At 40.0% G+C, this 14,598-nt stretch overlaps 1 protein-coding gene across 6 annotated transcripts in view; it reads left to right on the forward strand.

Moving 5' to 3' along the window:
• LOC121265356 (protein SHOOT GRAVITROPISM 6) overlaps nt 1-14,598 on the forward strand; it is a 47,660-nt gene that overhangs the window by 32,134 nt on the left and 928 nt on the right. For 2 of the 6 annotated variants that reach the window (XM_041168951.1, XM_041168952.1), the window contains 8 exons: nt 599-699; nt 1,402-1,507; nt 2,399-2,512; nt 2,646-2,723; nt 4,346-4,444; nt 4,994-5,065; nt 5,172-5,257; nt 5,366-5,459. In XM_041168951.1, coding sequence (XP_041024885.1) covers nt 599-699; nt 1,402-1,507; nt 2,399-2,512; nt 2,646-2,723; nt 4,346-4,444; nt 4,994-5,065; nt 5,172-5,257; nt 5,366-5,459 — 750 coding nt within the window. Of the gene's footprint in view, nt 1-598; nt 700-1,371; nt 1,508-2,398; nt 2,513-2,645; nt 2,724-4,345; nt 4,445-4,993; nt 5,066-5,171; nt 5,258-5,348; nt 5,460-14,598 lie in introns of those variants that run through there. The other 4 variants (XR_005940653.1, XR_005940654.1, XR_005940655.1 and 1 more) reach the window with 4 other exon arrangements.

Consider the following 14,598-nt stretch of genomic DNA (forward strand, 5'->3'; position numbering starts at 1 on the left):
CATCCTAACTTCTTCACATTTCTAAGAATATACGATTCATGATTTTTGTGCTTGAATTTACCTTCCTAATGAAAGTTATTGCAGTTCTAGTATTGAAGCCACCATAGTTTTTTTTTTTTTTTTTTTTTTTTGTATGTAAGAATAAAATTTTATTGAATTAAGTAAATTGGCGTACCCCATGTATACAGGCAGTATAAAAGATGTTTTTGATAAGTCATCAGAGTTTGTTATTAAAGCCCTTATAGTCCTTTACTGACTTCCATATACTTGGCTATGCGTATTTCTATCAATAAGCTTGCTTACTGATGGAAAAGAAAATAATATTCCTTTACTGAGTTTCATATATCTTTATGAGAGGTATTCCTCTTTTGAAGTCAATGGAGTAGAACCCAAAGTCAATGGGTACAGTATACCAATTTAAAATGATTGGGTTCCTATGGTGTAGCTCATAGATCTTTTTACATTTGAAAACCCAACCAAAATATATTCTAATAACGTCAACCTAAATTCAGCTGTAGTTCATACCAATTACGTTTTACTAAGTTTGCAGTCATCAAAATTGTTACTGATGTTTGATATTTTGTGGTTAATTTCTCAGGTTGAAAGTATTTGTATAATTTTGAGTAAATCCCTGAATCGACGGCAAAGATACCAAAGGGAGGCTGCAGCTGCCGCATTGTCAGAATTTGTTCGTTATAGGTATGTATTGAATGGTCTACATGTACACTTGTGCTGCCCTTTTTTCAGTGGGTGGATTTTGTTGTGAACTATTTAATATTTTACAGAATTTTGTCACTGCTATTATTTTAATTGTTTCCATGTGTTGCGATTGTTTCTATAGGTATGCATTGAATGTTTACATACAAATTAGTGCTTTACCTTTTGCAATGGGTGTATTTTGCTGTGAGTTATTTAATATTGTAAAGTATGTAGTCATTGCTATTGTGGTTGATGCTATCCATTTTGCAATTACTGCTGCATTTCTTCTTCTTCTTCTTCTTCTTCTTGAGGTGAATAAAATGGTAGAATCACGCCTCATGTAATTTTTGAACAAGTGCATATGGCTGTGGGTGGGCGATTCTTGTTGTGATGGGATTTCTCTTACAGCATTTTTGCCAATTTTGCTTGTTTATCTGGACTGCCTTTTCTGTGTACTTTTTGGATTCTTTTCATATTAGGTGGGGTCATGCTAATGGTTTAAGCCAGCTCAGCATTTGTTAAGTCGTCTAGTTTAATTGGCTGTGATTTTTGGTAATCCATATTACCTCTTCTGTTCAATTTTATCCATCACTTGCATATCTTAGTTCATTACCTCTTTACCTTTATTTTTGGTATGGTGGCTAATGATCCTGGCCTATATATGATTTTAAGTTTTTAAATTTAATATTCTGAATAATGCAGCGGTGGGTTTGGTTCCCTATTGGAGGAGATGGTGGAGGTGTTGTGTCGACATGTATCAGATGAGTCTCCAAACGTTAGACGTCTGTGTTTGAGAGGACTAGTACAGGTTTTATATCTTGTGTCAACTTTAAAATTGTACTGAAACCTTAATTTCTGTTATAGGTGATAGTTTTGATCTATTTGTGTACTTCATTTTTCTTATGTAATATTTTTAATTATTTTAATTATTGAAAATTCAAAACTTAGCTACATCATCATCTTCTATTCTGATTTTATCAATCATCGAAAGTAAATTATTATTTTTCACCAAATACTGGAGCTGTATGTATTTATGGTGCTCACATCCAACTTGCAGTTGCATAGAAATGAGGGCATCCATGTACATTTACATGCCTTTTAAGGCTCTTTTTTAGCCAAATTACTGTTTTAGAAAAAAATGGATCTATGTGGATAACCTTTTTTAGATAAATAAGAAGAGTTTAGTAATCCACATAATTAGGCATGGCCCAGGTACACATGAAGTATACAAGAGATGAACCTAATTACAAGCTAAGCTCTGTGAAAAGCAGCATAAAAGTCATTAAAACTAATCCCATTCAATACAATAGCTGAAGCCCAAAGTAACAATGTATGAAAGAAAAGATCCCTGAACCCTCCCATCGACCGTTCCCTATGTGGATGACTTTTATTGATGTAAACTCCTTTATGTCAAGAGGAATGGGGGCTTCCGCCCGTGTTAGCTTTAGCTCTTCTTCTTCTGCTAAGGGTCATCCGTAGCTTCTTTGCTTTGAGCGAATCCCTTGTAACGAAGCTCAAGAAAATTTTATGTTTGATCTGGTTCTGCAAGTTCTAAAGAAAACTTTCATCTTTGATCTAGTATTGAGATATATTCTGTATTTAATACTTGATACATACCATAAAACTGAACATGCATTGATGTTTGTGTTTATGATTCGCTTTCTTCCTGACAGTGACATATGCAAATTCTGGATTGCAGATTCCATCTATTCATATTCTGCAGTACACAACACAGGTGTTGGGTGTGATATTAGCTTTACTGGACGATTTAGATGAATCTGTGCAATTAACTGCAGTGTCATGCTTACTAACGGTGAGCTCCATTGTTTGGGCCTGTTTGTGTGTTCGTACTCACGTGTGTTGTGGAACAATATATGTAATGCACTATTTTATTGTCCACTGCAATCCTAATTCATTTGTGTTGCACCTCTTTTGACTTTTTGTAGATACTTGAGTCATTCCCAAATGATGCAGCAGTGGAACCAAATTTGCTTAACCTCTCTCTACGTCTCCGCAATCTTCAAGTGCGTTCCTATACTCAGAATATATCCCAAAAAACATTATTGCACACGTGTTTGCTTTCACTGGTATTATCTGCTGGTTAATCAATGAGATACAAATGTATGACATTTATTCTATTAGCTTAAACTAGTTGCACGCCCACATTATGTGCAGGAAAGAAGTCCTTGTATTTACAGGAGTCCTTATTCCTATGGAGTAACTATGATTGAAGTGAAACCTAAAGGGTCTTTCGGGAAGTGGAAATTGAAAGGTCTTTCGGGAACTGAAAATCAAAAGGGATTTTATGCAATAAATGTCATTTAAATAGTAGAGGGAGTGTAAGAGATAGGTAAGTGAATGATCACAATGGGTGGAGTGGAAAGGTTGATGTTTAGGCAACTAGATCCTTTATATTACAAGTGGAGCTAATGCCATAGTCGGGAAGAATGTTGATGGCATATGCATTGGGTTCAACCCTTTGCGATACTTTGAATGGCCCAACACCACGAGCTTGCGATTTTCAATGGATCCATGTGGGCAGCTCTCAGGTTTAATTACAACATAGTCATAATCTCCTATGTTAAGTGCATTGTGATGCGATCTGAAGTTTGTATTGGGCATTACTTGTATGAATTTGTTAATCTCACTATCCAACTCACGAACTCATCTTTCAAATGCTTCAGTTGGCTTAGAAACCTTAGCATGTGGAGACATGGGGAGGTCATCTAAAGGCTTCCCAGGTTTATAACCACAGAAGACCTTACAAGGACTCATACATATTAGCAAATTGGGCTGAAGAAAGCATCAATCTCAATTCCCTTTCAGTTTTCAGTGGAAGCAAGTGGGCCCATAACCCACGTCCCAGGATCAAAACCTGCTTCTGGTACCAAAACTGATGCAGATAACCCAATATTTGAAGAGATTTTAAAGAGAGAAAAGAAGCATAGAAGGAGTAGCATGAAGAAGAGGCAAGAACATAGCTATGGGAAGGAGAGGAGAAACCAGATAAAAACTTGCCAATACCCATGGAATATTCAGACTTTCTTTTTTATGAGTCTGCCGTTTACGTGAACATTTTTGAGTAGACGAGATTAAATGCTTACTCTAATTGTATTTGTTCTAGTGGCCCACTAAAAATAACATAAATCCCAAAATAAACAGTATAATCACTCTGAAAAATAAACAATAAAACAGATCAAAGATGCAAACTAATAAATTGTACAACAGGAGCTACTGCAGTCAGTCTATTATTTGTACAACATTGGGCATGTAAATCGAGTTTACCATTGGTTTCAGTGGTTTGTAGCCTTGGCATGTTAATAATTTTCACTGGGTCCATTGGAACTCTTTTGCTATCCCAATCCAGTCATAAATCTCCTTTAGGAAAGTGGAAATTTCTCCAAGCTTTTTAAAAATCTGCTGGGAAATACAGCTTAAAGGCTTCCTCACTTATGGATTTAGGACAAATGAATCAGTTTGTAATTGTTTTACCATCATGAAGCACAGGATATGAGGATTTCTAGCTCAGCACGTAAGAGTAAATCTAGACCAGTGATTCATTGATATAAAGTTGCTTCTTGCTTGGAACATGCTTATTGTTATATAAAGCTAAAAAATAGGCTAATTTATAAGTTATTTGGTACAGATATCCATGAACAGTAAGATGCGAGCCAATGCTTTTGCAGCATTTGGAGCTTTAAGCACCTATGGATTTGGGGCACAGCGGGAGGCATTTCTTGAGCAGGTCTCTTATTGCGTGTAGTTATACCAGCAAAATGGAACTGGTCTTTCTAGTATAATAATTTTGGATTTGTTGATTTACCACTGCATTTTGTCTGTTTAGCATGGGAACTGTCAATATTATTATTTTTGTTGTTGTTGTTGTATCCCAGTGATGTGTTTTTTATTCCTTTCCTTTTGTTGGGTAAGACGTTCATCAATTATCTTTATGTGCCGTTGTTGATAGATTTGGATATTGGTAGTGCTATGTGAGATGTGTCTTCGGTCTCAGCTTCTGATATAACCCTTGATCCATATTTTGCTTCATAAGTTTCTTCTGTTTTGATTCTTCGATTCATAATTTACAAGTATATATTTACACTAGGCTTTCTATTACTTTTACATTTGCCTGTCATGCTACATGTTTTCGACATTTTGCTCCGGGATAATCTCGTGTTTGACAGAAACATGGCAAATTTTTTTTTTTATTCATTTCTTATTGATCAATCATTTATGGTGCTCAATAGATATATGCTTGAGATTTAGCATATTTTTTCATTTTTACCATTCTCAGGTACATGCTGCCATCCCCCGATTGGTTCTGCATCTTCATGATGATAACATTAGTGTTCGACAGGCATGCCGGGTATTTTCTTACAATCCTCCTTGTTTTCTATGACATGAAGCCTACTGGAGATTCTTGAATATTACTGACTCTCCTCTCCCTCCCTCCCTTGCCTACAAATTAACAGAATACCCTTAAGCGAATTTGTCCATTAATGGAAATGGAAGGATTCCTTGCTGTGTTTAACACACATTGTTTCAATTCTGATCACCGGTACGCATTAACAGATTTTAATTGGCCGAGTTCTTAAACAATATAGATGAATTGTTTAATGCTTATAACGGTGGATAACATTACAATATAGTTCCTTGTCTTTTTCAGAAGTGACTACGAGAACTTCGTCAGAGATGTCACGAAGCAACTTACTCAACATCTTCCCTCCAGGGTTGATACTTACATGCCATCAACAATACAGGTTCGCATTTTTCTGAAATACTTTCATATTAAATAGGAAGTAATATTGTGCCTTGGATCATATGGTAATTGATTGTATTCAGATGAGCCACAGCTTATTTTAGTTCACGCAGTTCTTTCCTTAAATTCTAGACATGTCTTTTTAGTTCCTCTAACTTGACTTTCTCATTTCCTCTTTTGTGCAAGCATTGTTATCGAGGAAGAAGAGTTTTTTTCTTTAATCTTCCCAAGTTCTTTGTAGGAAAACACCAACAATCTTAGCTTACTAATCGTCAATTGACGTCATATCTAGCTTCTTGTTAATGTAGATGCTTCAGATGATATCTTTTTCATCGTGATTCTCGACATCGTAACACTAGCTCCCACGCTATGGCTATATTTTATATGCTTTGGTGAGGTGACCAAGAATATAGTATCTTTAGTATTTTGACTCACATGGGGCCTCATATTCCCAATGGCTGGACCGGTCAGTGTCAGTTGCTGGAAACCACCCACCGAACAGACCGATCATGGGATTTCTGTTGAAGCGTACTGACACCAAGTGTTGGTTGGGGGTTGGCCAGTTTTCTTTGTACCAAACAGAGCACAAAATTTCATTAACTAGACAGCACTAAAGCTCTAGGATCTGAAATCAAAAGAAAAGAAAAACAGCATTTTAAAGATTAGTGGCATGAATGAAATCAGCCCAGGGAGGTCAGATTATCAACCAGAAATTTTAAGATCTCCTTATTCTTTTTTTTTTTTTTTTCAAGTAAACGGTAGTATTAATAAGGATAGGCATAGTCCAAGTACACAAGAAGTTATACAAGAGATAAGACCTATCTAGGTTGTTATAGAAGAAAGAAAATCATGTACATTTAGGCCATTAAAATCTACAGCTATGGCCCAAAGAAATAAGGTGCAAAAGAATAAAGCACGAAGCTCCTTTAGTGTCCTCTCCTTGTCTTCGAATGTCCGCTCGTTACGCTCTTGCCATATGCATCACATAATGCAGGTAGGGACCATCTTCCACACAACTTTGATTTGCGAAGCACCACTTGGCATCACCCAACTGGCCAATAATTCAACCACTGTGGTAGGCATCACCCAGTTTAACCCTATTCGACTGAACACTTCACTCCACACGGCACTCGTTGTCTCACAATGTAGCAAGAGATGATCCACTATTTCGCCAGTTTTCTTGCACATATAACACCAATCTGAGATAATTACTCGGCGCTTTCGCAGATTATCGATAGTCAGAATCCTACCCAGGGTCGCTGTCTTAGAGAAGAAGAGTGCTTTGGGAGGCGCCTTATTCCTACACTATCTTCTCCATGGAAGTGTAAGGGACTTGTAGAAGGATTGAACCGAGAAAGTACCCTTACCTGCAGGTGTCCACCTTAGTTTATCATCCCGCAATCCATTCAGCTTCATAGAATACACTAGGCCGAAAAAAGCCTTAAAACTGTCTATTTCCCAATCTTGTGCTACTCTACTAAAGGTAACATTTCATTGGACTTGGTCCCGTCCCTCCAAAATTTTATACGAGTACCCTCCCCTACCATAAATTTAGTATGGCGAGTAAACACGCCCACCCTCGTCTTATTTGATTCCCCCCATAGCATAGGATCCATTCCCCTTTCTAGTACACCAACCCCTTATAAACTGTCATGTTTGCTATCTACCACTAATTTCCAGAGGGCTTCTGGTTCCATATTGTATCTCCAAAGCCATTTCCCAAGAAGTGCCCGATTAAAGGTTCTCAAGTTCTTTATCCCAGCTGACTAGATGAAACTTGAAATCATCCTCCATCCCACTCCATAAGAAATCGCGATAGAGTTTTTCGATCCGTGCCGCCACACTAGTTGGAATTGGAAATACAGACAGAAAGGAAGTTGGTAAGTTAGAGAGTGTACTTTTGATAAGAGTCACCCGACCTCCTTTCGACAAATACAATCTCTTCCACCCTACCAATCTTCGTTCTATTTTCTCAATAATTGGATTCCAAATAGATAGGGCTCGTGATGCAGCCCCCAATGGTAATCTCAAATATGTCATAGGAAGAGAAGCGACCTTACACTCGAGTGTGCTAGCGAATTGCCGAGCAGTACTGACGTTCCCAACTGGCACTAATTCTGATTTATCAAAGTTAACTCTCAAACCTGACGCTGCCTCGAAGCATAAGAGAAGCGCCTTTAGTGCCCTAAGTTGTTCTTGATTTGCCTCGTAGAAAATAAGTGTGTCATATGCAAATAGTAAGTGAGAAACAAATATAAAGCCCCTATCAGATCACCCACTGAAAATCCAGCCATAAAACCGTTGCTAACCACAACCGATAGCATCATACTCAATGCCTCCATGATGACAACAAAAAGAATAGGGGACAAGGGATCTCCCTGTCTTAGGCCTCGAGAGTTGTTAAAGAAACCCTCTGGGCTGCCATTGATTAGAACTCAGAATCTTCTTGTTGAAATGCACCATCTGATCCACATACACCATTTCTTCCCAAAGCCACATCTCTTTAATAAATAAAGAAGGAAGTCCAAGTTTACATGATCATACGCCTTTTCCATATCTAGATTACAAATAATTCCTGTAATACCGGACTTTAATCTACTATCCAGACATTCATTGGCTATTAGGATTGAATCCAGGATTTGGCGACCCCTTACAAAAGCATTCTGTGGCTATGACATTATCTTACCTATGACAACCCCTAGCCTGTTTGCAAGCACCTTGGATATGATTTTGTATACCCCGTTTATGAGGCTAATGGGCCTAAAGTCTTATACCTTATTCTAGCCCAGGGTAAAAAGTGAGACTTGCACACAAACACACAGATCTAAGAACCAAAACAAAAGTGTGCCTTTATAAGTCAATGAATCTCTTTTGAAAATTCGAGAACACTTTTTCTCCGTACACTTTCTTACAAATGATGAGTCTCGGTGTGTATTAACGTGATTATCATGGTTTTCACAAGACAAATTCTTAAAGAATCTAAGGTATTTGAATTGTCGGAGGAAGGTAGTCGATGGATTCGCTTAACAGAGTGAAGTTGGAAGGTTACAAAATTATTGATCTTGGAGAGGTCTACGTTGAACTGGTTCATTGGAGCCCCTGAGGAATGCTTGACTGGAGACAAGGAGTTTTATGCAACCTCACGGGATGGTAACAGAAGCTACATTGCGCAGAGATGCTCCAATGCTCAAGGTCGCTATATGGCATTGGTGGAATATGGCAGTGGTGGTAGAAGAAACTTTGTTTTCATACCTGAAGAAATGGAGGGGAAAGGGTGGAGAAAAATGGTGATTGCTCTAAGGGAAGCTTACGACAGTTTGGAAAATGGGAGCAAGGTTGTTTTGCCAAAGTCCAAAAATCTAACCCAGAAAGTGCCGATGAATATTCTTCCCAAGTCCTATGCAGGGGCGGTCCGGTCATTAGGCTTGTTGCCAGCAATGATGGTAAGGAGGTATATGCTCAGGGAAATGCAACAACTTTGTCACCAAGGGTGGGGCAATTTTGGGTTTTCGAATAAAAAGGAGATAGCCGTTGTGGAGGAATGACAAAGATGTGTGCCGTCTGCTCGAGCCTGCAAAAATAACATTGAAATGGGAAGAGGCTCCCTGACCGATCAATCTAATGATTCAGAGGATGTATAAAACTATGGGCCTGGGCTTGGACAGAAATGGGTTGTGCCAAAGGAGCTATACGTGGGTCGAGAAAGGTAAAGCCTAAGGACAATGGGCTAAACAACCCACGATTCACATAAGGGATCCCATCGGCAAAGATGCACTGTCATCTTCCAACCATCGGCCGGCGACCACACAGAACCCCTCGCTGGGGGCAAGGGACCTCATGGGTGGAACCCAAAGTGATGGGCTGCCGGTATTGAGGCCGCCGATGGAGTCAAATATCGAGAATGGTTCTTGAGCAGTGGAGGAGGGGCAAAAGGATCCGAAGCTCACACAGACTCTACTGCTGGGAATAGGCTACCTATTGGGTGCGCTTTTGGTCGACGGCTTGCTAGGGTGGATGCCGCTGAAGGAGGAAGGAGCCGAGAATGAAGGTTGGACAAGCCAGAAGGAGCCGACGAACACACAGAACTCATCGTTTAGAGCATACGACCTAGTGGGTGGGCCTATGGTCGCTAGTTTGTTGGAGACGCTGTCGCCGACGGAGGAAGAAGCTGGGGATGCTCATTGTGGCCGTGAGAGGGGGGTCTCAGGCTGAGGAAGAAGGCCATAATGAATTGGTAACATTGTCTAACATAGAGGGAAGTCCTATTGTTAATATATCTACACGGGAACCTCAAATGGAACCCCTAACTGAGGTTGGCACCTTGGCATTATTCCCACCCAGTTGGCATAGCCCCTCAGTTAGTATTCCTACCCAGGATGGATCCAACGAAGGGCCTGTGAGAATATCCTGGAGACTACCCAAGGAAGGTGCTTCTACCCCTTTTGAAAATATCTTGGAAGTTGCGAATGAGGGGTTTGTGCAGGAGTATGAAATGCAGTTGGTTTGTAGGGAGCTAGAGGAAGGTGTTGCCTACTTAGAGGAAGGGATAGGGGATGACCCAAACCCTTTATGTTCTGTGCTGCCAGGTTCACATTGGGCCAATCCTCAGTTAGATTGGGTCCTCCAAAAAGTGGATGAAATGTGGGAATGCATAGGGATTTCGTGTGAGGGATTTGAAGATCAATTCAAAGCCCTCCTCATTGCTATTGAATCTGGCCAGCCTCACTTGGCTAGATCCTACGCCAAAAACAGGGGAATTAAAGAGAGTAGCTTGCTCTTTTAATTATCAGGAAGTAGTGCAAGTAGAGGAAGGAGTAAGGGTAGGGTGAACATCTGTGATTTATAAAACCAAAATTTTTATCTTGGAATGTAAGGGAGCTGAATAATCCGGGAAAGCGCTTCTGTGTCAAAAACTTACTAAGAAATTGGAAGGCTGATATCATATGTCTCTAAGAGACCAAGCTGAAGTTCATAGATAGAAGTATAGTTAGAAGTTTGTGGGGATGCCTTCACATGGGCTGGGTTTATCTTGCTTCTAAAGGGGCATCGGGAGGTATTCTTCTATTGTGGGATACGAGAATCGTTAATCTAGTTGAGGAGTATATCGGGGAACATTTGGTGGCCTGCTCTTTTAAAAATGTGGATGATGATTACAAGTGGTCCTTTGCTGGTGTATACGGTCCTAATCTGGACAGCAATAGAAGGTTACTTTGGGAGGAGATTGCTGGGTTATGTAGCTGGAGGGATGGGCCATGGTGTATTGGGGAGGATTTTAATGTCACCCGTTTTCCGAGTGAGAGGTCGGGGGATTCCTGTATCAGTCAAGCAATGGCAGAATTTTTTGATCTTATTTTCGAACTTGACTTCGTCGATTTACCTTTGGCAGTGGGGGAAATTTACATGGTCCAATGGGAGGGTCTGGTCAAGACTGGACAGATTCATCGTATCCTCGTCTTGGGAGGCCCATTTTCCAGATTTATGCCAAAAGAGACTCCAAAGACTTTGTTCGGACCACTTTCCTATTTTGCTTGATTGCGGGGGCCTTCATGAGGGATGTAGATATTTTAAATTTGAAAACATGTGGTTGAAAGCTGACGGTTTTGTGGAGAAGGTGAGAGTGTGGTGGTCCTCTTATGATTTTTCTAGTACACCTAGCTTTGTGTGGACTGGAAAACTTAAAGCCTTGAAGACAAACCTAAAAACTTGGAATGATGAAGAATTTGGGAATATCAACGATCAGATTCTTTTTGAGGAACTTGCATGTTTCGATGAAAAGGAGAGTGTTGGGGTTCTCATGGATGAGGAGAAGGCAAGGAAGATTGTTGTTATGGCTGATATGGAACAACTTACTCTCATGGAAGAGATCTCCTGGCGACAAAATCTCGAGCCTTTTGTCTTAAGGAAGGAGAAAAGTGCACCAGCTTTTTTCATAGAGTAGCCAGCTCTCATAGAGAAGGTTTAATGCTTATTGAGGTACAACATTTGGATGGTAATGTCCTTTTAGACAGATCCGATATCAAGAACCACATAGTGCAGTTTTTCAACAACCTACTAACGGAACAATTTCAGTGGAGGCCTAAGGTTGATGGGTTGACATTCGATACTATCGATCAATCATGTGCTGATTGGTTAGAAAGAATGTTTGAAGAGGTAGAGGTGCTTAAAGTGCTAAAAGGAATGGACAACGATAAAGTGCCGGGACCAGATGGATTTTCCATGGCATTTTTTTAGGTATGTTGGGACATTCTCAAGGAGGATGTTATGAAGGTTTTTGCCGAATTTCAAACACACATGAAATTCGAGAAAAGCCTTAATGCAATCTTCATAGCCCTTATTCCGAAGAAGGCAGAGTTGGTGGGGGTGAAAGACTTTCGCCCTATAAGTCTTGTGAGTGGGGTGTATAAGATCATATCCAAGGTTCTCGCCAACCGTATGAGCACGGTCATGGACAAGATCATTTCGAAGCCTCAAAATGCTTTTGTTAAGGGGCAGATTTTGGATTCGGTACTAATAGCAAATGAATGTTTGGACGATAGACTTAGATCCGACATGCCAGGTATCCTTTGCAAACTAGATATCCATAGGCCTTTGATCATGTTAATTGGGACTTCTTGGTTTATGTTCTTGGCAAATTTGGCTTTGGGGAGAGGTAGCGCAATTGGATGAAGTGTTGCATCACAACCGCTAGATTCTCGGTGTTGGTTAATGGCACTCTTGAGGATTTTTTTCAACAGCTCTCGTGGATTGAGACAAGGAGATCCTTTATCTCCTCTTCTCTTTGTCTTAGTAATGGATGTATTGAGCAGAATGATAAAGGCAGCCGGGGATGGGTCTTTTTTATCTGGATTTTTAGTGGGCAGTACTTCTTTTAGGAGCGTCAATGTATCTCATCTTCTTTTCGCTGACGACACTTTAATTTTTGCAAGCCGGATCCTAATCAAATCCGTTCATTGAGAGCTCTCTTGCTTTGCTTTGAAGCTATTTCCAGCCGTAAGGTGAATTTGTTGAAATCAGAACTGGTTCCGACTGGCTTTGGTAAATCATATTGGAGACTTGGCTGAAATTTGGGGTTGTAAAGTATCTTCTTTGCCTATGAAGTACCTCAGTCTTCCTTTGGGGGCTCTTCATAAATCCAAAGTAATATGGGATGGCATGATTGAAAAAATTGAGAATAGATTGGCGGGTTGGAAAAGAATGTATTTATCTAAAGGGGGAAGAATCGCTCTTATTAAGAACACCTTATTTAACCTACCTATGTACTTCCTTTCATTATTCCCTATCCCGGTTGGTGTGGCTAATAGGATGGAAAGAATTTTCCGTGCTTTCTTGTGGGGCAGATTGGGGGACGAGAAAAAATTCCATTTGATTAAATGGGACAAGATTTGCACTCCCCTACCTTGTGGAAGCTTGAGGATTAGAAAGCTGAGTATTTTCAATAAGGCCTTACTTGGGAAATGGTTGTGGCGGTACCATCAAGAAAGTGAGGCTTTATGGAGGACTGTGGTTGATGCCAAATTCGGAAGTACTTGGGGAGGCTGGATTTCTAATGAAGGGCGAGGATTGTATAGTGTGGGTGTATGAAAATTTATTAGAAAGGGCTGGGAGGATTTCATTCGTAATTTTAGGTTTGTAGCGGGGCGTGGAAATAGAGTTAGATTCTGGGTTGATGTTTGGTGTGGTGATGCTGCCATAAAGGAGGCTTTTCCTTCTCTTTCCAAAATTGCATTGCATTGCATAAGGAAGCCTCTATTGCTGATTACATGGACTCTTCGAATGGCCTGCTGTGGTGGAATGTGTCATTTACCAGAGCAGCTCAAGATTGGGTAGTGGGGAGACATTTCTGATTTCTACAGCACCTTGTACGCACTGAATTTGGAACATGGCGTGGAGGACAAACTGTTGTGGACACACCCTGGGAACAAGAAATTTTCGATTCATTCTTTATGTAAGGCTATGTCTACCCACTCTCCTCAGAATTTCCCTTGGGAGCGCATTTGGAAGAGCAAAGTGCCCCTAAAAGTTGCTTTCTTCGGTTGGCTGGCCTCTCATGGTAAAATTTTGACCATAGACAAGCTGAGGAAGCGTGGTTTCTTCATAATGGTTGATGCTTCATGTGCAAAAGGAATAGCGAAACGACGGACCATCTTCTTCTCCATTGCGATGTGGCAAAGGCTCTATGGGATGAAGTCTTCTTAAGGCTGGACTTTGCTTGGGTGATGCCCAAAAAGGTGGTGGACCTATTGTCTTGTTGGAGCGAAACACGGGGAAACCGTCAAGTAGCGGATGTTTGGAAGATGGTCCCCTTAGGGCCTTAAGTCTTATGTGGTGTATATGGAATGAGAGGAATGGAAGATGTTTTGAAAATAGTGAACATTCGTTGGAGGGGATTAGAGACTCATTTTTCCAAACTGTGTTACTTTGGACTAAGACTATTGTATTAGATGGGGGTAATCTTAGTGACTTGTATGCGTCTTTTTTCGTTCATAGGCTGTAATTAGGCATTTCTCACTTGTATACTACCTATATACTCGGGCTATGCCTAGTTTTGAAGATCAATAAACTTTATTAATTATTAAAAAAAAAAAAAAAAAAGAGTCAATGAATGCCCAGAGTGATGCTTCTGTAGCTGGTGGACTGTAGTGGAGCTGGGGGCAGAAAGGGAGGGGTTTCAATCAGCAGTGATGGCGGCTGGTGGCAAAGAGGAGAAAGGCAGAGTTGCAGAGAGAGGGAGGAAAAGGTGTTCTGGTCTGTTAGGTTTCATGACACCTACTGGACCAACCAATATTGGAAACTGAAATATAGCTTGCCTTGTAGCCATCCTATAATGTTCCCTTTGGCTATGAAAGTTGTTTTTATCATTAACAGCAACAAAACCGATCAAATCCATTGCATTTTTAAAGTTGTTATGAAAGTTGTTATAATGCTGCTGCTCTCTCTCTGTCTCTCTCTCCCTCACTATCTCTCTCTGTTTGTGATTTTTTTTCTTGTGCCAGAATATCTTTTGTATTGGTTCTTAAATATGCATTCAACTTCGAGATATAAGTTCATGGTTCTGGAACAAAGGAAAATAAAATTCTCAGGTGTATCATAGGACTATGTTACTTTTTTGTTTTAAATTGACAGTTTCTGAGTTGTCTACA

The sequence above is a fragment of the Juglans microcarpa x Juglans regia genome, chromosome 5D, assembly GCF_004785595.1.
Source record: "Juglans microcarpa x Juglans regia isolate MS1-56 chromosome 5D, Jm3101_v1.0, whole genome shotgun sequence".
NCBI classification, from domain to species: domain Eukaryota; kingdom Viridiplantae; phylum Streptophyta; class Magnoliopsida; order Fagales; family Juglandaceae; genus Juglans; species Juglans microcarpa x Juglans regia.